Source organism: Podarcis vaucheri, assembly GCF_965113315.1.
Source record: "Podarcis vaucheri genome assembly, chromosome: 3".
In the NCBI taxonomy this organism is placed as follows: Eukaryota; Metazoa; Chordata; class Lepidosauria; order Squamata; family Lacertidae; genus Podarcis; species Podarcis vaucheri.
In genome coordinates, this window is record NC_138761.1 from 12,782,383 (window position 1) to 12,809,875 (window position 27,493).

At 48.5% G+C, this 27,493-nt stretch overlaps 1 protein-coding gene across 2 annotated transcripts; it reads left to right on the plus strand.

The window, feature by feature from the left end:
* Window positions 1-26,914, plus strand: MTIF2 (mitochondrial translational initiation factor 2). 2 transcript variants are annotated; one of them, XM_082217540.1, is made up of 15 exons: window positions 1-428; window positions 1,027-1,053; window positions 2,863-3,079; window positions 3,489-3,609; window positions 5,032-5,203; window positions 6,806-6,966; window positions 7,607-7,783; window positions 8,335-8,474; window positions 9,454-9,578; window positions 11,271-11,475; window positions 20,108-20,360; window positions 22,526-22,666; window positions 24,018-24,182; window positions 25,714-25,854; window positions 26,548-26,914. In XM_082217540.1, the coding sequence occupies exons 3-15, from the start codon at window positions 2,870-2,872 to the stop codon at window positions 26,715-26,717; spliced, it is 2,181 nt and encodes a 726-aa protein (XP_082073666.1). In that variant the 5' UTR covers window positions 1-428; window positions 1,027-1,053; window positions 2,863-2,869; the 3' UTR covers window positions 26,718-26,914. The 2 variants fall into 2 exon arrangements, with proteins under 2 accessions (XP_082073666.1, XP_082073665.1); XM_082217539.1 differs by lacking the exon at window positions 1,027-1,053.
* Window positions 26,915-27,493: the final 579 nt, after the last annotated feature.

Sequence of the window (27,493 nt, forward strand, 5' to 3'; positions counted from 1 at the left end):
CACTTTATACGGTTTATTTTGTGGCTTCAGTTTTAACATTGTAAACCAACTTTTGCGTCCTGGCAGGACGTGGGTATATAAATAGACAGCTTCAAGTAAACTTGCGACAAACATCAGCTGAAAATTAATTACTAGGAAGCAAAACCTATAGAACTCAGCCAGGGGCTTACTCAGCTTTCACTCAGCAGCTATCTAACATCCCTTTTCACCACGTGAGTTGCGGCCCCGCCCTTCCCGAGTGAGGGCAAGAGAAGGGCTACAGGGCTTCGGCCGCCGCTACCGAGCATGCTCGGGAAGGGTGGCGCATGCTCACTGAAGAACTCGGCATGAAGAACACCTTTCCTCTTCTTTTCTTTTCAAGGGTTGCGCTGGGGCCTTTGATTCCTCGCTGAGGAAGGAGGAGAGGGCAGGCTTCTTCCGGGGAACAGGTAGCTACAGAAACACACGCACCCGGGTGGGGGTGCTCGGTGCGGGGGGTGGCGGCGAGGACGGCGCGGAATACCAGCACGAGAAGCGGCGGCGGCGACAGCGGCTTTCCTAACGGCCCTGTCTCGAGACGCGGCGGTTGGGCTGCGCAAGCGCGAGGGGTGGGTGGTTTTGGTTTTTTAAAAAAGAGCCGTTAGCGGCCGAGGAGCGCGAGCGCCACCTTCAGGCAGGGTGGTGGCAAAGCAGGAGGGAAGCCGCACGGCGAGGGGACTGAAGCAATGAGAATGTGGGCGGGGCTTGTCAGTTTTCTCCCGCTGATTTGAATGGACGAACGGGAGCCTTGGAGCAGGATTGGCTGTTCCCTCACCCGCCCTGTTCCTTTTCTCTCCATATATGGAAGAGCGGCCCATTTGCCATAGAATTCATGTCACAAAGCCCACGGCCATCATCATCATCATCATTATTATTATTATTATTATTATTATTATTATTATTATAATACCCCTGGCCCCCTTTGAATGTCTGTGTCCCTGTTTTCTGTCTTCTACTACTGTTATTGTTACTGTATTTATTTATCCCCCCCTTTTTTTTGCTTGACAGTGACTCAAGGCAGGCTTACAGATAAAAATAAGACCTTCATATCCTGTATATATATATATATATATATATATATATAGTGTGTGTGTGTGTGTGTGTGTATATATATATATTTCATTTTTTTATTATTAAAGATTTTCTTGTTTTACAGAAGTATTTGTAATATATGTGTGTGTGTACACACACACACACACACACACACATACACATACACACACACAGCAGTTTACAACAATAAAGAAACAAAACCAGAGAAATAACATCAAGAAAAGTTTAAAATGAGTTAAAAGCAAAAAAAGAAGAAAAGGAATTAAAAGCAGACGTATGGAACTAGGGGTACTCAGGTGGTGTTGTGGTCCAAACCACTGAGCCTAGGGCTTGCCGATCGCAAGGTTGGCGGTTCTAATCCCCGCAACGGGGTGGCCTTCCGTTGCTCGGTCCCTGCTCCTGACAACCTAGCAGTTTGAAAGCACGTCCAAGTGCAAGTAGATAAATAGGTACCCCTCCGGCGGGAAGGTAAACGGCATTTCCATGCGCTGCTCTGGTTCGCCAGAAGCGGCTTAGTCATGCTGGCCACATGACCCGGAAGCTGTACGCCGGCTCCCTTGGCCAGTAAAGCGAGATGAGCGCCTCAACCTCAGAGTTGTCCGCGACTGGACTTAACGGTCAGGGGTCCCTTTACCTTTACCTTTTATGGAACTAAGACTTTGGGAGGTTCAAATCTCCCCTTAGGCATGAAGCTGAGCTTGGGGGCCTGACACTTGTTTACCAGCCTAGTTCAACTTACCGTGCTGCAAGGTTATTGTGTAGGTAAAATACGGGAGAGGAAGAACCATTTATGGCACCCTTTGGCTCCTTACAGTGGGAGGTGGGACACAAACCAAGCAATGAAACAATTAGCAGAGGGTATGCAGCACCTAGTCAAACTATGGAACTTGCTTACCCAGGAGGCAGTGATGGCCTTAAGAAAAGGATTAGGCAGACTCTTGGAGTAGAGGACTGTTGATGGCTACTGGTCATGATAGTTATGCTCTACATCCACAGTTAGAGGCAGCTGTGGCGCTTTGGACTAAACCTATGAGCCGCAGGGCTTGCCAGTCGGAAGGTTGGCAGTTCAAATCCCCACAATAGAGTGAGCTCCTGTTGCTGTATCCCAGCTTCTGTCAACCTAGCTGTTCGAAAGCACACCAGTGGAAGTAGATAAATAGGTATCGCTGCAGCGGGAAGTTAACAGTGTTTCCGTGTGCTCTGGCACTCATCATGGTGTCCCATTTCACCAGAAGTGGTTTAGCCATGCTGGCCACATGACCTGAAAAAGCTGTCTGTTGACAATCTTCTCATCTTTGCCGTGTGCAGCTTCTTCCATCACTGCAGCACAGTCCACATCTGGGGAGATTCCTCCTTTTGATTCATAACGTTGCCAGATTTCTATCTTGGGGTCTGGACATGACAACCTATTATTATTTTCTGATTAGGGTGCCAGGAACAAAGGAGGATTGGAGCCTCTGTGGTTTACAATAGTTATGTAGAATATTGAATTACAGTAAGCATGTCGAAATAAATTAAAAAATTGTCCAGTAGCACCTTAGAGACTAACTAAGTTTGTTCTGGGTATAAGCTTTTGTCTGCATGCATACTTTTTCAGATACAGTAAACATGGTTTTCTCTCTCTCACACACCCCAATAAACATTTCCTGCTGCCATTTCCTCTTCCACATAGCCATGGAAGACACAGCATTCCTGTTCCTCTTTTGCATCTGGTGCCACTTTTTCTTCCCATTTGTGGCTTCTAATGGTCCATATATCTTGAAAGGTGACTCGTTATATCCTTTCCTTCAGAGAAGAAATGAACTGGAGGGTGATGCTGACGCTGGAGAACTTGGGCCAGTTGCATCGTGCTTGCCGGCAGCTGCACTCCCTCGCTTATGGGAAAGGACACCGAACACAGTGGAAGCCTGTCTTGTCATCTGCCTACCCCATGTGCCCAGTTCAGCTGCACCCTCTGCTCTGGCAGCCAGACACCAGCTCACAATTCAGGCTTTTAACAACCAAGGAGGTAATTAACAGCTACTTTATTCTTGCTTCCAAGAATTCCTGTTGTGTGTGCCTGTGGAATGAACGATGGTTAATGCAAAAGAAACGTTGAGTAAAAGTGTTTGATCTGTTCCGAACAAATTCAAGTGTGCCTTTTGCCCAGCCCATCTTGAAATGACAAAAGTGGAAACCATTGGAAACAAGATGAAAAATGGTAATACGGCACAACATATGGTTTAATTGTTCCTCTTTCAAAGTGCATCAGCACTTTGTTCACCGGAGCTGAGTCCCTGTGGATCTTTCTTACATAGCTGTGTGTGTCCGGCTGCCGTATAAGCAAAGCAGGCATTGCGTTTTAAGATTTTACAGCTTTGCTTGAAACTTCTTCCCCTTCCATCCATCCCATGTGCACTCCTTGAACTCCCTTGCAGAGAAAGAAATCAGCCAAGGAGAAACAGCGACCTGTACAACCAAAACCAGAGAAGCAGGAGGTTGAGATAATGTCCAGGATGACTGTAGAAGACCTTGCAAAAGCCATGCATAAAGACATAGGTGAGACTGTTTCTTTGACTTTGCAAAGGTTACCATCATCAGAATTCATTCTCAGCTGCTCCCACTTGAATCCCCTTTTAGTGAAGCTCAGTATAGCATCTGCCCTGCATGCATACAAGTTGGGTTCACAGCCTCTCCAGGCAGCGCTGGCAATGTCTCCTGTCTGAAACCTTGAAGAGACCCTGAAATAGATGGACCAATAGTCTAACTCAGTATATTGCAGTTTCCTTTGCTGACAAGACAGGAGAATGTGGGCCTTGTATCTGCTGACTTGGGAATCCTGCAGCGGAGCTTATGTCCCTCATTAGCCCATTTTAATTGTTTCAAGATTTCCTGCCTTTCCAGTGCCATAAAGGAGGTTTGTGTAAGATGTCTTTCATCCTCTAGAGAGCATTCCTCAGCCATCTGCTTCCGATGTGCTTGAGCTACTTTCATCTGAGAAAGGTTTGAATTAAATGAATTTGCCATAGAATTGGTCCCAGTTGGATGGGGTTTTTTTATGTGGGGGGTTGGGAGAGGAGAAGTGGGAAACCCTTTGTTGTACTTCTTTAGCTTGTTTCATTTAGAGTTTTTCCCCCACATGTGAAATATATTTTCCCAAGGTGGTAGTGATAAATTTTGTTGTTTAGTCATTTAGTCGTGTCCAACTCTTCGTGACCCCATGGACCAGAGCACGCCAGGCACTCCTGTCTTCCACTGCCTCCTGCAGTTTTGTCAAACTCATGCTGGTAGCTTCGAGAACACTGTCCAACCATCTTGTCCTCTGTCGTCCCTTCTCCTTGTGCCCTCCATCTTTCCCAACATCAGGGGCTTTCCCAGGGAGTCTTCTCTTCCCATGAGGTGGCCAAAGTACTGAAGCCTCAGCTTCAGGATCTGTCCTTCCAGTGAGCACTCAGCACTGATTTCCTTAAGAATGGAGAGGTTTGATCTTCTTGCAGTCCATGGGACTCTCAAGAGTCTCCTCCAGCACCATGATTCAAAAGCATAAATTCTTCAGCGATCAGCCTTCTTTATGGTCCAGCTCTCACTTCCATACATCACTTCTGGGAAAACCATAGCTTTAACTATACAGCACTGAAATCCAGGCTTGAATTCAGCAGCTGCTGTGGTGGTGACTGCAAGTCCCTGTGTGACAAAGACCCTATCCAGCTAGGCTCCAAGTAGTTCAAATTGCTATGTTTTACTTCCATTGTTGAAGGCAGTATGCGTCCAATTGGCAGTTGCTCGGAATCACAAGTGGGAGGGAGTGCAGTTGTTCTCACTTCCTGCTTTTGGGCTTCCCATAAGCATCTGGTTGGCTAATGTGAGAACAGGATGCTGCCCCAGATATGCCACTGGCCTGATCCAGCAGGCTGCTTCATCAACCATGTTCTTCCTGAGGTTGGTGCACTGACCAATACAACTTTCTGTTTCTGTTTTCAGATCATATATACGAAGCCTTGCTAAACACGAGCGTTGATATAGATGCACTAGAACCCGACTCGGTCCTGGATGAAGTGTTGATCAAGGACATCGTTCAAAAATCCGGCATGAAACACAAATGGGCCAAGTTGAAAGAAGACAAAATCAAAGAAAACAAAGATGCCGTAAAGAGGTAATGGCTTGGGTTAATTGACTTTGGTTGCTAGGTTTATGCAGACCCTGTTTTCCATCGCCCTTTTGCTATTCCGGCTTATGTTTAATGTCTATAGTCTTTGATACTCATTCACAAGCTTGGATCCTAACTTTTCGCTTAGGTTTTTGTGTGTGCTAATATTGATTTAAAAATATTAGTAACTTTATATGAATGTACAAATTATATCTAACTGCATTTTCATAATATTTTGTTTTAAGTTGTCTCTTGTTGCTTCAGTTATTTGTATACCGCTTAGAGATATTTTCAATGTGTTAAGCAGTATAGAAATTAAATAGTCAATCAAAGCCTTAATTAATATTGAGCCAATTTTGTTTTCTCTCTGTCCACACCCCTTTTGCTTTGCTTATCCTCTAGCCCAGTGGTTCTCAACCATTTTTCTCTGTGCCGCGCTTTCAGAATAAAAATATGCTTGCGCCACACTGAAATTTTTATTGATAAGAAATACGTTGGAAAATGATTCCTGTGCTTCTGTCTACAAGTCCAAATAAAAACCATTTTAGCCGTTATGGAAATCTCATTTGGTCAGTAGTATTTGAAATAAACCCTTCTCAGATCTTTTAGGTTCTATAACTCAATAAACAAAGAAGCACTGACTGAAGTAAAGCCCTTTGCTGTGAAGAGAGCACCCCGTTTCATTTAGCCACATATCCACGTGTACTCCATTTCCTGAAGAAGAAAATACCACATCTTGGCAGGCTACTGGCATTGGGCTGTGACTCGTTGCTGAGGATCGCATGCTGAGGTCATTGATGCTCAGGAATTTTAAGGGATCTGTTAAGAGGAAAATGTTAAGGAGAAACACAAGGAGGGTTTACTTCATGGGTAGGCAAACTAAGGCCCGGGGCCGGATCTGGCCCAATTGCCTTCTCAATCCGGCCCACAGACAGTCCAGGAATCAGTGTGTTTTTACATGAGTAGAATGTGTCCTGCCTGATGGTTTTACATGAATAGAATGTGTCCTTTTATTTAAAATGCATCTCTGGGTTATTTGTGGGGCCTGCCTGGTGTTTTTACATGCGTAGAATGTGTCCTTTTATTTAAAATGCATCTCTGGGTTATTTGCAAAGGGATCCCTAACCATTAGATCCAGTCGTGGCCGACTCTGGGGTTGTGGCGCTCATCTCGCTTTATTGGCTGAGGGAGCTGGTGTATAGCTTCCGGGTCATGTGGCCAGCATGACTAAGCCGCTTCTGGCGAACCAGAACAGTGCACAGAAACACCATTTACCTTCCCGCTGGAGCGGTACATATTTATCTACTTGCACTTTGACGTGCTTTTGAACTGCTAGGTGGGCAGGAGAGGGACCGAGCAACGGGAGCTCACCCCGTCGCGGGGATTTGAACCGCCGACCTTCTGAACGGCAAGTCCTACGCTCTGTGGTTTAGACCACAGCGCCACCCGCGTCCTGGGTATTTGTGGGGCATAGGTTCTCTTCCCCCCCCCAATATAGTCCAGCCCCCCACAAGGTCTGAGGGACAGTGGACCGGCTCCCTGCTGAAAAAGTTTGATGACCCCTGGTTGACTTCATTTGCAAGCCTTGCGTGTTTCTGTTCATTGCAGGCCGCCTGCAGATCCTGCTTCATTAACTCCAAGGCCTCCAGTTGTTACCATCCTTGGCCACGTCGACCACGGGAAAACCACGTTGCTTGACACGCTGAGGAAAACTCAGGTGGCAGCAATGGAAGCAGGCGGCATCACGCAGCATATCGGTGCCTTTCTTGGTATGATTTATCAGAGTCATTTTAACGTGCATTGATAATTACGCTGACTTTTCCTCAGATTGTCCCGTCCACACCATACATTTAAAGAACTCTTGGACCACTTTAACGGTCATAGCTGTTAAGGGTCTCCCCTCAGCACCCTTGAACAAACTACAGCCCCCAGGATTCCTTGGGATCTCCACACAATCTTGTTTCCTAAGGTGTTTTAGTGTCAGAAAACAGTCCCAGATCTAAAGGTTGAGTTGCTGACGCTACTGTGCTGTACAGTACGGAAATGAAGACCAGCTTCAAGAATAAGGGGCGCGGCTTCCAAGAAAATAATATTTATCATGAAGGCATACAGTGGAGCTTGGGACTGCAGCAGTGACAGTAAAAGAAACCTTTAAAAAATAAAACATATAAGAAATATATGTTTAGCAGATTCCCTGAGTTTGGCTTTGTGAAGAACTGTTGCTACCTTAACAGAATCCATGTTCAAAAGGAATTTGAGCAGTCTGCAATCGTGTAACCATTTTTTGGTGGGGAACAAGACCCATGGAGCTCTGTGGGGCATAGATTTTTGACATGCATTAATAATTTTTACAGTAGTGCTGTATAGATTTGATTGTTGTTGGGGTTTTTGTTTTGGGTTTTTTTGCAGTGCGTTTGCCTTCTGGAGAAAAAATAACATTTCTGGATACACCTGGCCACGCTGCATTTTCAGCCATGAGGGCGAGAGGTACACATGTCACGGATATTGTCATATTGGTGGTAGCCGCAGAAGATGGCGTAATGAAGCAGACTGTGGAATCTATTCAACACGCTAAAAATGCCAAAGGTACAGCACTTTTCTTTAAAGTGGGTGGGAGGAAGGGAGAGATAAGTGCCATTGGTCAAATAGCATACATACCGTATTTTTCTCTCTATAAGATGCACCAGACCATATGACGCACCTAGTTTTTGTAGGAGGAAAACAAGAAAAAAATATATTCTGAATCTCAGAAGCCAGAACAGCAAGAGGGATAGCTGCACAGCGAAAGCAGCAATCCCTCTTGCTGTTCTGGCTTCTGGGATAGCTGCACAGCCTGTATTCGCTCCATAAGACACACACACATTTCCCCTTACTTTTTAGGAGGGGAAAAGTGAGTCTTATAGAGCAAAAAATACAGGAATCACTGAAAGCCTTCACTTTTTTCCAAGGCCCTTAGGTCAGATGCTTACCTGTTTGCGAGCTGCTCATTCTGATATGGTGGGATCAAAACAGCTTCACAAATAAATATTCTTTCACTCGATTGAACTGTAGTTTTGGGAAAACGTCTTTGGTTTGCTGCTTCCCATGCTTCGCTGTTTGGACTTTGGCATTCTCCCCCGTTTTCTTTTCTCTCGCAGTTCCAATTATCGTTGCCATTAATAAATGCGACAAGCCTGAAGCCGACCCGGATAGAGTGAAGAAAGAGCTTCTGGCTCACAATGTGGTTTGCGAAGAATACGGAGGAGATGTTCAGGCTGTCCATGTTTCAGCACTAAAAGTAATTTTAACCTGTTGTCACGGTACTAACTGCAGGTCATAGGTGGGCTTCATTTCTGGAAGCGTGTTATTTCCAGAAGCATGTTTCCTTTTCCCATAAGCTGGTTCCAGCTAATTCTGGAAGGTAATTTGTAGTGCTTTTCACGGTGCAAAATAAAAATGCTTGTGCCATTCTTGTGTGTCCGCAGGTGTAGATCTACAGATCATTAGATTAACGCTAAGATGTTTCTTACATCGATCTGGGAGAGAATTAGTTGGGGCAAATGTTAATTTTCGAGGCTGAATAAACAACTAAATCTGCAGTCCTAAAATGAGTGGGACCCAAAGATGATTTCGCTGCCGTAGGCAGCTAAGCCCTGCTGTGTTTTCACCAGCAGGGCAGAAGGGAGGTCCATTTTGTGGGTTTTTAGAAACCCTGTTTTGGAGGGTAATACAAAGGTGTGATTTACACCATCACCTGGGCTTTTGGATCTGTCCGATTCAAGCTGTTTCCTGGTGCTCCCTCGAAACACCCTCTTTTTGACTCTACCGGCATCCATTGGTAGGGCCAGGTTTTGGTAGCAGCAAGGAGGTAGAATTCAACTTCTGGCCTCTCTCTGTTTATCCTGTAGCCCTAGGGTTGCCTCCTTAAAGAGCAGAGGCAGCAACAAAGCTGCTCTATGACGGACCATACAGATTGGATGTCTTTTCCTCATGCCTTTGCAAATGATCAGAAAACCCACAACCCAGCAAAGGAAGTACTGTGGGTTGGGGAAAAAATTCCCTGATGCTGATGCATGTTCCTAGACATGAAGGAATACCTGGCCACACCATGACAGTCTCCATGCAGAGGGGCTTAAATCATCCCCATCCTCAAACGGCCGCCTATGCAGTAATCCAGATTTTAGAGCTATTCATCTCCTGTCGTAACGTAACTGAAGTGTCATTTCCTTGATCCCAAGCGACTCAGCTCTTTTCTGAACTGTCTTTGTTTGGTGTAGGGTGACAACTTGATGGCTTTAGCAGAGGCAACCGTGGCTCTTGCGGAGGTGTTGGAACTGAAGGCGGACTCTACGGGCCCCGTGGAAGGCACCATCATAGAGTCTCGTACAGATAAAGGAAAAGGGTGAGCCACAGGCACAGGCCCCTTCATTCCTTGACAGAATCACTAGTCATTTGAGTCATTATTATTACTATTATTATTGGTAAATGTCAACCATGCTTTTTTCTTCAATGTTATCTCCATTAATTGCCACCACCAGTCCTCTGTATTTTCCCATCCATGTCCATGTTAAAATCTCTCTACTGCAATCACATATTGGAATTACAGTAAGAGCTGTTTGACAGTGGAATTTGCTGCCAAGGAGTGTGGTGGAGTCTCCTTCTTTGGAGGTCTTTAAGCAGAGGCGTGACAACCATATGTCAGGAGTGCTCTGATGGTGTTTCCTGCTTGGCAGGGGGTTGGACTCGATGGCCCTTGTGGTCTCTTCCAACTCTAGGATTCTATGAATAATATTCCATAATTTTCTCCTCCCTTGATATATATCCTTTAATTCATGCCCAGTTCCAGATGTCCAAATTCCATTTCCTGTTGCATTTCCATTTCCTGTTATTTAGAAGCAAAGTGGCTTCTGTTACTGCAACACTAAGCGAGGTTAGGCTATTGAACCCAGTGTGCAACCGATCTATCTCTTTCTGTGCTTCTGGGAAGCCACAGGAGAGCCACCGGGAATGTAGTGGGTGAACTTGGGACTGGTCCTTATCTCCATCATAATTCACCTAACAGGGGTAAGGAACTGTGGGGTTGGTGATATTAGCGAATCAGCGGCCCTCCAGATATTGCAGACCTACATTTCCCATCATACCTGATTGTTGGTTGGAGCTGAGGGGAGTTGAACCCCAGCAACATCTATAGGACCACTGATTTCCCCATCCCTGACTTAAGGAGTGGGGAATCTAGGTACAGTGGTGCCCCGCAAGTCGAATGCCTCGCAAGACGGAAAACCCGCTAGACGAAAGAGTTTTCCGTTTTTGAGCTGCTTAGCAAGACGATTTTCCCTATGGGCTTGCTTTGCAAGACGAAAACGTCTTGCAAGTGTTCTGATTTTTTTCCGCTTTCCCCCCTTTTTCTAAGCCGCTAAGCCGCTAATAGCCTTTTAGCCGCTAATCTGCTAAGCCTTTAATAGCCGCTAATAGTCTTTTAGCCGCTAATTCGCTAAGCCTTTAATAGCCGCTAAGCCTTTAATAGCCGCTAAACCGCTAATAGCGATAATCCGCTAAGCCGCTAATAGGGTTGCTTCGCAAGACGAAAAAACCGCTAGACGAAGAGACTCGCGGAACGGATTAATTTCCTCTTGCGAGGCGCCACTGTACACTGTCCTGATCTATTTGGAAGGGTCGGGCTCAAGTGTGATAAAACAGATATCAAAGTACAGTGGCACCTCGGGTTACATACGCTTCAGGTTACAGACTCTGCTAACCCAGAAATAGTACCTCGGGTTAAGAACTTTGCTTCAAGATGAGAACAGAAATCGTGCTCCGGTGGCACGGCGGCAGCAGGAGGCCCCATTAGCTAAAGTGGTGCTTCAGGTTAAGAACAGTTTCAGGTTAAGAACAGACCTCCGGAACGAATTAAGTTCTTAACCCGAGGTACCACTGTAAACAGAAAGCATATGCATTGCGAATTTGTTTGCTACCATCCACATATGCTATAAGCCACCTCAAGACAGCTCACTATGAAAAAAAATGCAAATAAAATTAGTGGCATAAAAATGGCTGTACGAATTCAAACGCGATCTTCCCTCCTTCTCCCCTCTAGTCCAGTGACCACTGCCATCATCCAGAGAGGCAGTCTGAGAAAGGGCTGTATTCTGGTTGCAGGGAAAAGCTGGGCCAAGGTGCGTATGATGTTTGACGAGAACGGCAAGGCCATGGAAGTTGCCCCTCCAAGCATGCCAGTGGAGATCGTGGGATGGAAGGAGGTTCCTTCAGCCGGAGAGGAAATCCTTGAAGTAGAGTCTGAGGTACCACAGATTTCCCATTCAGCATTTAAGCCTGGCGTCCCCAAGGTGGGTCCTCTCACTGGGCAACGAGGACACACTCACCTTGGGCTCCAGGCCTCTGGGGGGGGGGAAGCAGCAGGGACAAGCTACCAGGGCAGGGATGGAGAACCTGCGGCCTTCCCCATGTCGTTGGGCTGCAACTCCCATCTTTCTGAGGCTGATGGGAGTTGGAGCCCAACAATATCAGGATGGCCACATTGGGCTCACGTCCCTGTACTAGAGAGAAGGAGCAGAATTAATGAACACGGATTGGCTTCGGCTGTGGCAGCTCAAGAAGCTATTTACACTGCTGGAACGGAAGCTGCGTGCAAGCTGTTTGCATCCTGCTTTCTTCCACTCCATTACAGTGGTACCTCGGGTTACAGACACTTCCGGTTACATACATTTCAGGTTACAGACTCCGCTAACCCAGAAATAGTACCTCGGGTTAAGAACTTTGCTTCAGGATGAGAACAGAAATCGTGCTCCGGCGGTGCGGCAGCAGCGGGAGGCCCCATTAGCTAAAGTGGTGCTTCAGGTTAAGAACAGTTTCAGGTTAAGAACGGACCTCCAGAATGAATACTTAACCTGAGGTACCACTGTACCTAAGATGGCAGGGTGCAGCGGCTCATGGAGAGCACAGTGGGCCCCACAATCTCTGTGCACTTAGCAGCGCTTGTTCTGATCTTCCTCAAGCCACCAGAACCATAATAACCTCATTGACCACCTCTTCTCCACAAAAGGTCTGGAGGGTTGTAACATGAGAAGGGGCCTTCTCTGCAGTAGCTCCCTACTTATGGAATGCTCTCCCTGGGGAGATTTGCCTGGCACCTTCATTATACACCTCTAGGCACCAGGCAAAAACATTCCTCTTCATTTTTTTTAAAAAATAATATTTATTAAGCTTTTCCAGACAGTAAAATTACAAAATTATAAATAAGAAAATAAAAATACATAGCAATATTAAAAGAGAAAGAAAAAAATACAAAAATAGACAATAAAGAAGAGAACTAATAAAAAAGAGAAAAAGAGTCAATATTTTCATGTCATATCTTTCATTTACTTATTTCCTGACCTCCTCACACCCCCCTTTTCTGTATTCCAGTTCTCACATAGTTAGTTCAGCAAATCCTTACCCTCTATCATTTATCTTTACTTATTATCTTAACCTTTTATAACTATATATCTCTGTCAGGGCTGCCACCCAGTCCCAGCTCACATAGGACCAAGTCCGCCAGCGTTCACTTTATAAGAGTCTTTATTAAGTTACAGGTTTCATTTCCGAACTGCAGCGTGCAGCTCTACACCTTCTGCCCTAGGTCGGCGAAGACCCGTCTGAGTCCCCGCCTCTTGCACACCAGCTTAATACCCTAGCCTTGCTCCACCTCCTTCGCCTCTCCCTACGTCTCTGGGTCCTTCTGCCCCCCTGGGCCTCCTCCCTTCTACTCTCCTCTGACGCTGACCCCCCTGATCCTTCTGCCTCCTTGCGGCGGGCTTTAGGACCTGGCTCACTCTCCGGGCTGCTTACTGCTCCAGCTTCCGCTGCATTTGAACTTGGCGCGCGCGCCCAACTCTCTACTTTCCTCTTAACCGTTGCCTCGCTCTCTGAGGAGGGCGTGACCACCCCTGACTCGTGCCCTCCCTCCTGCTGACAGCCTCCGGAACCCGATGCCTGGCTACCTTCCTCCCTGCTGCTCTCAGTCTTGAGCGTGGGTCCCGACTTCCAGCTGCTGCCGCTCTCAGTTATGAGCGTGGGTCCCGACTTCCAGCTGCTGCTCTCTGAATCTCCTCTGTTCCCTTCCTCCTGGGGTGTCCCCCCGGATTCCCCCCTTGCTCTGCTCACTGGGGCTCCCTTTTGGGAGTCCTCTGACTCACTGCTTAGGCTTGGAGATCTCGGGTCGTCATCATCACTCATTTTCCCTTCGGATTCCTCCCCCTCGCTCTCTGCTTCCTCCCTTCTCTGCGTCTCTGCTCCTGAACCCCTGACATCCATCCCCCCCTCGAAGCCCCCCTTTCCCCCCTCCCCGCTTTCAGGTGTGGGTGCTGGGTGCTCCATCATCACGGGAGGGAATGCCGGATACAGTTCGCTCCCCGTGGTTGGCCGCCAACTGAAGACCTCCGAGTCTTCCTCCTCGCGGTCGCCGACGTTGACCTGTTCCGCTTCCATCTCTGTACCGCCGTGCTCGAACCCAAGGTCCTCCCCGAACACGTCCATGTCAGTCTCTGCGTCGGTCGCTCGACCTGGCATCTCCAGCCACTTCCGGCGCCATTGCTCCTCCGGTCGATCGTCCCACCAATACGAGGTGTCTGACGCCGAACCCGCCGGCGATCCTTCTGGGGAACGGGTGCTCAGTGCGGGTTCCCCGTCCGAGTCGAATCCATGGAACGTGCTGGAAGAAAGTGTGGGCGTGAACAGCCAGTCGTCGAAGAAGCTCGCTGGCATGGGTCTGTGTGGGAAAAGGGCATGAAACTCGTCCTTGAGCAGGGGTTCCTCCAAAGCGTAGTCTGGCACCCAGCTATTGGCGCTGGCCCGGGTGCCCTCTCTGGCTAGGAGGTATTCGACTCCCTCTTCCCCCCATCTGGAGTCCAAAATCTCCGTGACCTCGTTGATGGGGTCTTGCTGCGTCACCCCTCGCGTCTCCGTCCGCTCCCGGAACGGACTCGGTGCCGTCCCTGGCTCCTGGAATCTGTGAGGTGCCTTGTAGGGAGTGAGCACCGACCTGTGGAACACCGGATGCATTCTGGAACCCTCCGGCAGCGCCAGTCGGAAGGCTACCGGGTTGATCTGTGCTTCGACTTGGTACGGACCAATTTGCTTGTGCCCCAACTTCTTCTTGGCTAGTGACCTGGTCGGCACTGCGTGGGCTGCCAACCAGACCCAGTCTCCCACTTGGATCTCTTCGCCAACCCGCCTGTGCTTGTCAGCTTGCACCTTGTAGGCGTGCTTAGCTAGCTCCAGCTGCCGTCTGAGTTGATCGTGTACCGCCTGCAACTCTGACGCGAACGCGTCCGCCGTCTGTGGTTCTCCGTCCCCCACTCTCTCCCGTCCCGGGAAGGTTCTGGGATTCCTCCCATTGTTGGCGAAGAACGGCGTCACCCCTGTGGACACGTGCTTCGTGTTGTTGTAAGCGAACTCGGCGAGCGGCAGGTAATCCACCCAGGTCGCAGGTTGTTGATTGGCATAGCATCTCAGGTACTGCTGCATGATGGCATTGACCCTCTCTGCTTGCCCGTTGGTCTGCGGGTGTCTTGCTGATGCCAGATCGACCTTGACATTTAGAAAACTCATCAGCTTCTGCCAGAAATTCGAGACGAACTGGCGCCCGCGGTCGGACAGGATAGACCGCGGCAGACCATGCACTTTGAACACGTGATCTATGAACAGTTTGGCGGTTTGTTCCGCCGTGGCCACCTTCGCACACGGAATGAAATGTGCCATCTTGGTGAACAAGTCCACCACCACTAGTACAGCTGTCTTGCCTCTCGAGCTGGGTAGATCCGTAACAAAGTCCAGGGCCACTCTCTCCCACGGTTCAAACGGCGTTTGCAGCGGTTCCAGCAGTCCCGCCGGTGGTTTGTGCACCGGTTTGGCCCTCTGGCAGGTGTCGCACCTCGCAACGTAGTCCGCGACTTCCCCTCTCAGTCTGGGCCACCAAAAGTCCCTTGCGACTAATTCCACCGTTTTTTCCGTGCCAAAGTGCCCGGCCGTGGGTGCGTCGTGCAGCTGCTGCAGTACCCTGGCGCGAAGTTCGTCTCCCGGCACGTAGATGGCCCCTTTACGTAAGAGCAAGCCGTCTCGTATCTGGAACTCGTCGCCCTTCGCCGTGCCCTTGTGCACCTCTGCCACCTTCGCCTGCGCGAAGGAGTCGTCCTGCAACGCCCGCCGCACCGCATCCAGGTCTACTGTGGCTGAAGCGCACGCCCACGCTGTTGGCGCGAAGATGTGCATGGCTGCCGCTGGCGTCGCCTCTTCGAGGTATTGCGGTTTGCGGGACAGTGCATCCGCCATGACGTTGGTGTCGCCTGGGACGTACTCTATTCGGAAATTGAAGTCAGCAAAGAACTCCGCCCAACGTATCTGCCTCTGGTTCAGGAACTGAGCCGTGCGCCAGTGCTCCAGATTCTTGTGATCCGTGCAGACCTGCACCGTGTGCTTGGCGCCGATCAGGAAGTGCCTCCACGCCTTGAAAGCTGCATGAATGGCCAGCAACTCCCTGTCCCAGATGGTGTAGTTCTGCTCCGACTTGCTGAGCTTTCTGGAGTAGAACGCTCCCGGCCTCCAGACCCCCTGTGGGTCCCTTTGCAGCAGGACAGCTCCCACTGCTCTATCGGACGCGTCTGTCTCTACCCGCATCGGCCTGCTGGGGTCGATATGCAGCAGTTGCTCTTCCGACGCGAAGAGACGCTTGAGTGCCTGAAAGGACTGCTCCGCCTGCTCCGTCCAGATGAATTTCTTTTTCTTGGAGCTTAGCGTGTCCGTAATGGCCGCCGTCTGCATCGCGAACCCCTTGATAAACTTGCGATAGAAGTTGGCGAAGCCGACAAACCGCTGGACCTCCTTCCGGTTGCGCGGGCTCTTCCAATCCAACACCGCACGAACCTTGGCGCTGTCCATGGCTAGCCCCTTGTCCGACAACTTGTAACCCAAGAAATCCACCTCCGTCGTGTCGAACTGGCACTTCTCCAGTTTGGCGTACAGTCTATGCTGCTGCAGTCTCTCCAGCACCTCCCGAACATCTTGGTCATGGGCTTGCTGCGATTCGGAGAATATCAGGATGTCATCCAGAAAGCAGACGCACTTCTTGTAAAGGAGTCCCGCCAACACATGATGCATGAAAGCTTGGAAACAGTGAGAACCGTTTTGCAATCCAAACGGCATCACTCTGTATTCGTAGGTGCCCAGAGGCGTGAACATGGCTGTCTTCCACTCATCGCCCTCCCTCATGCGGATGAGATTGTACGCACCTCGCAGGTCCAACTTGGTGAACACGCGTCCCTTGCGCACCGTCGCTAGTAGGTCGTCAATCCTGGGCATGGGGAAATCAGAAGGCTTGGTCATCTTGTTTAAGAGGCGAAAATCCACCACCAGTCTTTTTTGGGGCGTGTCTTTCTTCTTCACGAAGAAAACAGGACTGCCCCCTACTGCCCTGGACTCCCGGATGAAACCGCGCTGCAAATTGTGATCTATGAACTGTTTGAGTTCCTGTAATTCGTCCTCAGACATGGAATACAGCTTCCCTTTCGGCAGCGTCGCCCCTGGTAGGAGGTCAATCTTGCAGTCATATTGCCTGTGCGGTGGTAGCTTGTCAGCCTCTTTCTCGCAGAAGACCTCCAGAAAGTCTGCGTATTTGTGGGGGACTGCTTGCAACGTTCCCAACTGCAGTTGTGATTCCTCCTCCTCTCCCTCCTGTCTGGGCAGGATGCAGTGTTCTGCGCAATAAGAGGAGCCGAAGATCAGCTGTCTCTGGTACCAAGCCAGTGTCGGACTGTGCCTGTCCAGCCAACTCATGCCCAACACAATGGGCGTGTCCGACAGTCGGGTGACATTAAAACTGATGACTTCCCTGTGGTTGCCAAGGCGCATCACCATCGGTGGCGTTTGCTTCACCACCTGCCCCCCTAGCAACTCTCTGCCATCCACTGTGACGACTTGCAGGGGCAGAGTGGCAGGCAGTAGCTGTATAGCGTGCTGCTCCACAAAATCCTGCGCTATAAAGTCTGCGTTGCTTCCAGAATCCACAGAAAGCGGCACTTCGATAGTGACGCCATCGGGTAGCTGGAGAGATGCTGTGAGCTGCACTACTGGTTTGGGTGGGAGGGGGTCCGTGGGTTGCAAGATCGCTGGGGACTGCTTCACTGATGCGTCTGGCTGGGCCCCAGTGCCTCTGTCTCCAGCCAGACATCGTCGTTTCCCTGCTGTGGTTCTCCTTGCTGCGTTGCTGTAGTCACCATTGCTGAGGCTGCAGTGTGCTTGTGGAGCCTCCGGGGACACTCTTTCGCCAAATGGCCTGGATCCTCGCAGATGTAACACTTCCTGTTCCCTCTAGGAGGCTTCGCTTTCACTGCTGTCGGTGCTTGGGCTCTGGCTGCTGACTGAGCCCTTGCACCTCCAACCTCCATCGGTTCCCCTCCCCCTCCAGGCGGAGGTGTGGATTGCGCACGCGCTGCTTCTCTTGGAACGAAAGAGAAACTTCTCGCTGCTTCGCGCCCTCCACGTCCTTCATCTCTGCACCATGGACGTTCTTCCAGCCTCACCCCCACAGTCAGCGCCCTTTGGACCACCTCCTGCGTGCTTCGGGGCCTCTCCCCCCTTGCAATTTCATCCTTGACCGCAGAGCTTAGACCCTCCCAGAACAGGTCTCTGACAGGGGGCGAATCCCGGTCCCACTCTAAGGCACTGACCAGCGCAAAAAAGCGGGCGTGGTACTGCCGGACGCTTGCCCTCCCTTGTTTTAGTCCATGAATCTCCCGTCGGGCAAGATCCACATCAATAGTAGACAAAAAACACGCATCCATCGCTTTGATAAAGGCATCTGCATTCTGAAGCGCCGGATCTTTATCCCTCCACAAATTGCGTAGCCACGCTTTAGCATCCCCATGCAAATGGGATAGTATGAACCCCACTTTCTCTTCCTCATCTCTAAAGTCTTTTGCCAGCAGTTGCAGTGCGCACATTACGTCTGCTCGAAAATTGGGGTACTGTTGTAAATTCCCATCGAAGTGAGCCACAAGCCCTCCTGCTCTCCGTGCCAACCCAACCCCCTCCGGTCTGGGTCCTGGCTGCCCGTGTTTAACCCATGCTTCAAACCTGGCGTGGAGATCTCTGTAGGCGGCTGCCGCATCCTCCTCCCTCTTCTTGGATGCCAGTACCTCCGCGTTCAATTGGGTAACTGCCTGTTGCAGCGCTGCAACTGTCTCTGCTTCCGTCATCTCTGCTAACCGTCGTGAGCTTGCTCCCAAACACCGATCCCCTCCTCCAGCTGCCTCTCTCTCCGCTGCGAGATATCAGGTGTCCGAAGCTTTTGTGAGACGGGTCTTACTGTCAGGGCTGCCACCCAGTCCCAGCTCACATAGGACCAAGTCCGCCAGCGTTCACTTTATAAGAGTCTTTATTAAGTTACAGGTTTCATTTCCGAACTGCAGCGTGCAGCTCTACACCTTCTGCCCTAGGTCGGCGAAGACCCGTCTGAGTCCCCGCCTCTTGCACACCAGCTTAATACCCTAGCCTTGCTCCACCTCCTTCGCCTCTCCCTACGTCTCTGGGTCCTTCTGCCCCCCTGGGCCTCCTCCCTTCTACTCTCCTCTGACGCTGACCCCCCTGATCCTTCTGCCTCCTTGCGGCGGGCTTTAGGACCTGGCTCACTCTCCGGGCTGCTTACTGCTCCAGCTTCCGCTGCATTTGAACTTGGCGCGCGCGCCCAACTCTCTACTTTCCTCTTAACCGTTGCCTCGCTCTCTGAGGAGGGCGTGACCACCCCTGACTCGTGCCCTCCCTCCTGCTGACAGCCTCCGGAACCCGATGCCTGGCTACCTTCCTCCCTGCTGCTCTCAGTCTTGAGCGTGGGTCCCGACTTCCAGCTGCTGCCGCTCTCAGTTATGAGCGTGGGTCCCGACTTCCAGCTGCTGCTCTCTGAATCTCCTCTGTTCCCTTCCTCCTGGGGTGTCCCCCCGGATCCCCCCCTTGCTCTGCTCACTGGGGCTCCCTTTTGGGAGTCCTCTGACTCACTGCTTAGGCTTGGAGATCTCGGGTCGTCATCATCACTCATTTTCCCTTCGGATTCCTCCCCCTCGCTCTCTGCTTCCTCCCTTCTCTGCGTCTCTGCTCCTGAACCCCTGACAATCTCCAACCATTGTCAATCCACATTTACATATTCTTGTTCGTCTTTTTACCAATACCGCTTATTTTCAGTCCAACATCACTTCAACATTCATTAATTTTACAGTATTTCTGCAGATAATCTTTAAATTTCTTCCAGTCTTCTTCCACCACCTCCTCTCTCTGATCTCAGATTCTGCCAGTCATTTCTGCCAATTCCATGTATTCCATCACCTTCATCAAAAACATTCCTCTTCAACCAGGCCTTAATGTTTTTTTTTGGGGGGGGTAGATTTTTAGTGTGTTATTGTTCTTATTTTTATTACGTATCTTGTGTTTTTTATATCGTGATTATATATTGCAAACCACCCTGAGATCTAAGAGTATAGGGTGGTACACAAATGAATAAAAAATTAAAATGAAGTAATAATAAAAAGTGTAAGGCAAAAAATATAGTTTTAAAAAAACCTAAGATCATTTAAACAGAACAGCTGTGTTTGGAGGCAACATAAATTTGAGTACCAGCTGCAATGGCTGACTCCATCCTAGTTTGAGCTGTTAATATCTGGCTGGTCAGTGCTGCAGATGTAGGTTTGACTACTACCTTCCCTTCCAGGTACCGAACACAGTTCCCAACTTCCCTCTGTAGCTCTCAGTGCACACCAAAAATAAATTGCTGGTGGGAGGGGAACCCTTGGGCTGTTGGGTGGGGGCTGCAGATGGAGGTGGGAGCCCAGATCCTGGGATCCCAGCTATCCTGCTAGATCAGAGAGGCAGTTTTTTTGTTCTTCTACCAAGCAAAGGGCTCGTGAAGTTGTTGAGTGGAGAAGCTACACCGAGCAACAAGAGAAGGCGAAGAAGGACCTAGAGGTCATTGAGGTGAAGCAGAAGGAGCACAGGGACGCCTACAAGAAGGACAGAGAAGGCATGGAAAACATGTCCTGGAAGCAGAGAAGGGCAGCTGTGTACAAGAGCAAAAAGCATCTCCTGACTATACGACCGAAAGAAAAAGGGGAGAGTGACAAAAATGTGCTGCACATCATCATCAAAGGTGGAGTCCTTTTGGTTTGTCCTGCTCCCAAGAGTTCCTGCTATTATTATTATTATTATTATTATTATTATTATTATTATTATTATTATTCCCCAGCACCGAGGCAGTGGGCTGGGCGGGGTACACTTCCCCATATAATATTAAATAGCACCTGTAATGGTATCAGGGGGTTGCTCGAGAGCAATCAAGCAATCAGGCCAATTCCTCCCTGGTCAGCTGTAAACCCTTGTTATTGGTGCCAAAAAAAACCTTCACCATGAAGAGCGCCTCTATTCCATGTCTTGCTCATTCACTGGCAGAATCTGAGAGTGGGCGGTCCTTAAACCTTCCCCAGCAAAGTAGTTTGTTGACACCCAGCCTGCGCTTCCCCTCTCTGCGCAGAAGCCTACTGCGCAGGGAGGGCGTGGGTAACAGAGGACCTCTCTCCTCCCCGCTTTGCCCAGGCGAGGTGTCCTGGCACCTCCTCCGAGCCCTGCAGCTCGTCTCCGCTGGAGGCGTGGTTACTCTCCTCCACTGAGGGCGTGCTGCTTCCCACAATCTTTGGGGGCTCTCTGTGATCCATCCTGCTTTTCCCCTCTCGCCCCTGAGCCGATGGCAGCTCCCTGACAGCACCATTTGAAGCCTCGAGAAAGCATGGCCCACAAGAGGGCACACATGGTACATAGGAAGCTGCCTTATATCAAGACAGACCATTGGTCTGCCTAGTTCAGTATTGTCTGCACTGATTGGTAGCGACTTTCCAGGATTTCAGACAGAGCTCCCACTGTCTTGCTTGGAGGTGTTGGAAAGTGGACTTAGGTCGTCGTCCTGCATCGAAAGCAAATGCTTTAATGCTTGAACCGTGGTCCTTCCTCATGCTGCTTAACTGACACACAGGTGTGGCTTAACTGGCATTGAGAATGGCACCTGTCATTGTTAGCCATTTATGATAAAATAGGCACCATACACAGGACGCGGGTGGCGCTGTGGGTAAAACCTCAGCGCCTAGGACTTGCCGATCGCACGGTTGGCAGTGCTGCGCTCCCGTCGTTCGGTCCCAGCGCCTGCCAACCTAGCAGTTCGAAAGCACCCCCGGGTGCAAGTAGATAAATAGGGACCGCTTACCAGCGGGAAGGTAAACGGCGTTTCCGTGTGCTGCGCTGGTGCTGGCTCGCCAGATGCAGCTTGTCACACTGGCCACGTTACCCGGAAGTGTCTGCGGACAGCGCTGGCTCCCGGCCTATAGAGTGAGATGAGCGCACAACCCTAGAGTCTGGCAAGACTGGCCCGAACGGGCAGGGGTACCTTTACCTTTACCTTAGGCACCATACACAAGACGTGAAGATAAATTGAGACTTGTCAAGTTGGCAACAGTTGAACAGCAAGTATTATTCACGTATATGTTAATGACTACAATGTGTTTCTCTCCCTTGAGCCCAAGATAGGCTTTAGTCCTTTTTGTTTTCAAAACGCCTTCATAGCGGTGCATAAGTTACTAGTTCATAGCTTGCCTGTCCTCACAAAATCCTCCAGACACCCTCACGGTTCTCAGCCAAAGAATCAACTAACAGAGTAGCTTGCCAACTGCCACCTCCTTTCCCCATACCAGTTATTCTTTGTGAAATGCATTTATAATGGAAATACAATACCAATGCTAACAGTCACGACTGTTAAAGGCTGTACTTGTAGACTCTTCTTTATTGAGCAAACCCACAACATTTTAATCAGACTGTTGGAAAGTCCTGGGAGGTTTTAATTTCAGAAGAGTTTGGATTTGATATCCCGCTTTATCACTACCCGAAGGAGTCTCAAAGCGGCTAACATTCTCCTTTCCCTTCCTCCCCCACAACAAACACTCTGTGAGGTGAGTGAGGCTGAGAGACTTCAGGGAAGTGTGACTAGCCCAAGGTCACCCAGCAGCTGCATGTGGAGGAGCAGGGAATCGAACCCGGTTCTCCAGATTACGAGTTTATTGCTCTTAACCACTACACCACACTGGCTCTCAGTGTGTCTGTGAGACACAGTTTCCGCGAGTTTAATCAAAGCTCTATTCATTGCTCAGCTCCTTCTCATTTAATTGCATGAGACTTAAGATCCTCATGGATTGTACAGTAATTAGTTGTGCTATTCTTTGTTTTGTGTGTGCCACTCGCATTTAAACTCACTGGGACTTTTGCTCCGCCCAGGTGACGTTGATGGTTCTGTGGAAGCCATCTTGAACATCTTGGACACCTACGACGCCGATGAGGAGTGTGAACTAGACGTGGTCCACTGTGGGATTGGGGATATTAGCGAAAATGACATAAACCTTGCAGAGACATTTAAAGGTAAAGGGTGGCCATTGAAGAAAGCAGTACAAAGTCATGTGTCTTAGATGGCTAAAGAGCCAGAGCACTTTGCCTTGCAAGCAGTCAGCAGCTCAGTAACCGGCCTTAAAGTACAGTGGTACCTCGGGTTAAGTACTTAATTCGTTCCGGAGGTCCGTTCTTAACCTGAAACTGTTCTTAACCTGAAGCACTACTTTAGCTAATGGGGCCTTCTGCTGCCGTGCCGCCAGAGCACGATTTCTGTTCTCATCCTGAAGCAAAGTTCTTAACCCGAGGTACTATTTCTGGGTTAGCAGAGTCTTTAACCTGAAGCATCTGTAACCTGAAGTGTCTGTAACCCGAGGTACCACTGTACACAGAAGGTGTGCTGCAGTGACTGCAGGCAGGGTTCCCATGGAGCAGAAGGGGATGCACTTTCCCACCCATGTTGCAAGGCAAGTCAGGAATGCGTCTCTCATCCCCTGGACACATTGTGTTACCTGTCAAGACTGTGGCCAGCTGGCACCTTTGATGCCAGCTATTGGAGCTGCACATTAACTCTCCTGGTTTAGGGGTAGTTGCTGCATGCACCATCCTGATTTCTGAATGCTTTGCATGCAAGATTAAGAGTCTTCACGTAATGCTTTTCATGTAAGTCAGCTTGAAGCCCTTTGTGGGACAAAAGGCAACTTGCAGGTTTTTATAAGCGAATTTTCGCTCTATAACACGCACCCGACCATAACACGCACATAGTTTTTAGAGGAGGAAAATCTGTAGGCATGCCACCCGTAGGCATTTCCTCCATAACACGCACAGACATTTCCCCTTACTTTCTAGGAGGAAAAAAGTGAGTGTTATGGTGCAAAAAAAAGGGTAAATGGTTTTCTGCATGGCTGTGGGAATTCAGGGCACAGAATTTAACATTGCAAGAAACTCATCTTTATTGTAAAGGAGGTTTCTCTCCCACATGGCTGCAAAGAGGTGTGTGTGTGTGTGTGTGTGTGTGTGTGTGTGTGTGTGTGTGGAATGCTTGGTGAAATCATGGAAGTCAGAGAGGAGTAGGGTAGGATTTTCAGTTCCCGAGACGTCTCTTCCCCATCTCTTTCTTTCAGGTGTGGAATAAATTATGCAAAATAAGCAGGTGCGTGTGAATGGGTGCAATTCAGTTGGGTTTCAGAATTTAGCATTCCTTGGTGCAGAATGTTACCATGCTGCAGGTGTTTTGGATTTTCTCTTCATGAATATACTCAGCCCTGCCCTTAATGTTTGGTAAATAGAGCAACTCTGGAACTTAATTATGCTTAATTTGAGCCATTAGAAAGAAGAAGTAAAATAGCAATTTTACACTTACCCTCTTTTGTTGCATTGTCAGGTGTTGTATACGGGTTCAACGTGGACGCAAATAAACCTATTCAGCAGCTGGCTGCCAAGAAGGGAATAAAGTTGAAAATGCACAAAATCATCTACCGGCTTGTTGAAGATTTACAGGCGGAGCTGAGCAGCACCCTGCCCTGTTCTCTAGAGGAGCATGTGTTGGGTATACTTCTGAATTTGAGATGGCAGAAAGAGGGGTGGGTGGGTGGTAAGCATTGCTGGCCCAGGTGGTTGGCTTCCCAAAAGCAGCTGTCTGGCCACTGGACCTTTGGCATGATGATACACCAGAAGTCTTTCATTCAAGGGATAGCAGTTTCAGCATGGGTATTTCTAAAAGCGGGATGCGGGTGGTGCTGTGGTCTAAGCCACTGAGCCTCTTGGGCTTGCCAATCAGAAGGTTGGTGGTTTGAATCCGCACAACGGGGTTAGCTCCTGTTGCTCTGTCCCAGCTCCTGCCTACCTACCAGTTCGAAAGCAGGCCAGTAGATAAATAGGTACTGCTGCAGTGGGAAGGTAAATGGCGTTTCCATGTGCTCTGGTTTCCGTCACGGCATTCCGTTGCGCCAGAAGCGGTTTAGTCATGCTGGCCACATGACCCGGAAAGCTGTCTGTGGACAAACGCCGGCTCCCTCAGCCTGAAAGCGAGATGAGTGCCGCAACCCCATTGTCGCCTTTGACTGGACTTAACCGTCCAGGGGTCCTTTACCTTACCTTTTTCTTAAAGTACTGATGTTCATGGAATAGTGACAAACCAGAGACAGGATTCTCTGCAGAAATGCGCAGTGCCGTAACCGGCTGCAGAAATTCCACTTCCTAAGGATCTATTTTCCTTTTTTAATGCAAATTTCTAGGACTTGTGGCAGCCAAGATAATAATTATGATAGTTCTTCATTTATATGGCACCCATCTGACTGGGTTGCCCCAGCCACTCTGGGCAGCTTCCAACAAATTAAAAACATCAAGCACAGTAAAACATCAAACATCAAAAGCTTCCCTAAACAGGGCTGCCTTCAGATGTCTTCTAAAAGTCAGATAGTTGTTTATTTCCTTGATATCTGCTGGGAGGGCGTTCCACAGGGCGAGTGTTGACTACTGAGAAGACCCTCTGCCTGGTTCCCTGTAACCTTGCTTCTCACAAGGTTAGAAAGCCCTCGGAGTTGGACCTTGAGTCCTGCTGGGCTGGACGATGGGGTTGGAGACACTCCTTCAGGTATACAGTGCTTGAAACTTTGCTTGTAATGTTTGCTGCAATCTTACAGCACTTGGTGAGGTGCAGTTTGAACAGAACTTCTGTAGGTCAAGACTAGGGGGGAAAGGGATGGGCTTCAACTTTTACTCAGAACAGACCTGCTGAGTTCAGTGGGTCTACCAATCACGTTCATTTCAATGAGTCTAAGCTCTGAGCTAAGTAAAACTTTGTTGAATGAAGTAAAACAGGCTAAAGCTGCAGAGTATTGCAAAACAAGAAAGGGGGAAGATTGCAGACTTGTTCAGTTACGTTATTTAAACGGCACAAAATCCAGCTTTTAACTTGAAAAGTCTGGATGCTGGGTTTTTTTTAGTACTGGATACAAGTCACCTTAGCTTTTGCTTTTTGATTGGAATTAATGTTCATATCCTTTTTAATGAGCAGAGACTGCCTAAATGGCACTTTTACACTTTTAAGGATTCTCATGCTTTTTTGTTTTCCTTAGGAACAGCTGTTGTTTTAGCAATCTTTGATGTCACAGTTGGAAAAAGTACAGTTCCAGTAGCTGGCTGCAGAGTACAGAAGGGGCAGCTGGACAGAAAGATGAAATTTAAATTAATTCGTAATCAAGAAGTTATTTGGACAGGTGAGTAGCGGTTGATTCCCTAAGCAGACAGTTCTACTGCCCAGTTCTCACAATTGTATGAAACTCTTGGATTTCGTAAGCCTGCTTTCTGCCCCCCCCCCCCCCGGTGAATTTCTTACTAAAAAAATAACAATAGACTGAATAAGGAGCCGATATTTAAGCACCTCTTTATACAAAAATAAAGTTTGATCCTCCTCAGTCAAATGTCAGTCACAGACACTTTCCCAATATGCTATGTAGAATTTTTTGTGGGTAGCAGAGCTCCAGGTGGAATCAGTTACTGATTCTCTTCCGCATGACTGTGTTGAATTATTGGAGAGGTGTGTTCATATAATCTCATGTGAGGTGTGTGTCTCCAACACTGTTAACTTTCGGGAGGAATTTGAAAACATTACTGTTTACCCAGGCATTTGATGGTTAAATCCCATATGTGGCAACCATGAGAACACTGGATGCTTTAGCTGAGATTCCTGCATTTCCGGGGGTTGGAGTAGTTGACTCTCAGGGTCCCTTCCAACTCTACAATTCTGATTCTGAGTAGTGTGCTCTGGAGTGCTGTGACTTGTATGAAAATTAGTTACTGTTAAGACATGGTCTGGATTGGAGCAATCTCTGCACTCTAAACATTTCTCACCTTGTAATAAATGTTGCACAATTTGGAGTTTTTGCTTTATGTACATCTGTTTTACCTAGGATACCTATCGTCAATGAAGCACCATAAAGATGATGTCCCTGTAGTCAAGACTGGCATGGATTGTGGGCTCAGTTTGGACAAGAACATAGCATTTCAAGTAGGAGATGAAATTGTTTGTTTCAATGAAAAGGAAGTTGAGCAGACGATCTCTTGGGACCCAGGATTTTAAATCTCCAAACAGCCAAATATGTGATGGGCTGAGAAACTTGGATTATATTATTTGCACTGCATCACAGAGACATTTGAGAAGCAGCTTGCATTGTAAAAATGACTAGGGGACTTTAATGTATTTTTTAATATATATAAAAAATCATTATGTTGTAAATTTCAATAAAAACTGTGGGAGAGCTTAGCTGTACAGTGAAACCACCTTGATCTCTATTTTATGTATTACAATAGGAGCATCCTGAAACTTGTGTCATAGGCTGTGCCAAAATAATACATTTTGCTGAACAGATCTAAGTGCTTGCTTAACTATGTGAGGATCTGTCACTGCAGACATGTGTGCCAAGCTATTATTCAAATCAGTTTGGGAGTACAGACAAATTCATACACTGAAATTACATGAGGCGATTACAGGGCTAGCACCAGCTTGCCACAAGTTCAAGAACCACATGATGGTAGTATCTCTACCTACATGCCATATTCAAACTGTGTGTATGTTGAAGGTAAAGCTACGTTGCTGCCACCTTTGTGCGCTTCCAGGGGATGAACAGGATTCCCATGACTCCCTATGTATTTCAAGCTGGAAACACATTTTCATGATCGTTGGGAGTCAATTCCTGCAGTGCTTTATGAGAATCGTATGCCCCTTCTTCCTCAAGCCTCCATGCTCAGATTGTACTGGGTGAATGATAGCAGCCATGGCATCTCTCCCCCGTCCCCCCGAAAGCCTTTTTACACCAATGTGGAACACAGCCATAGTTGTGAAATAGGTATTTGGGA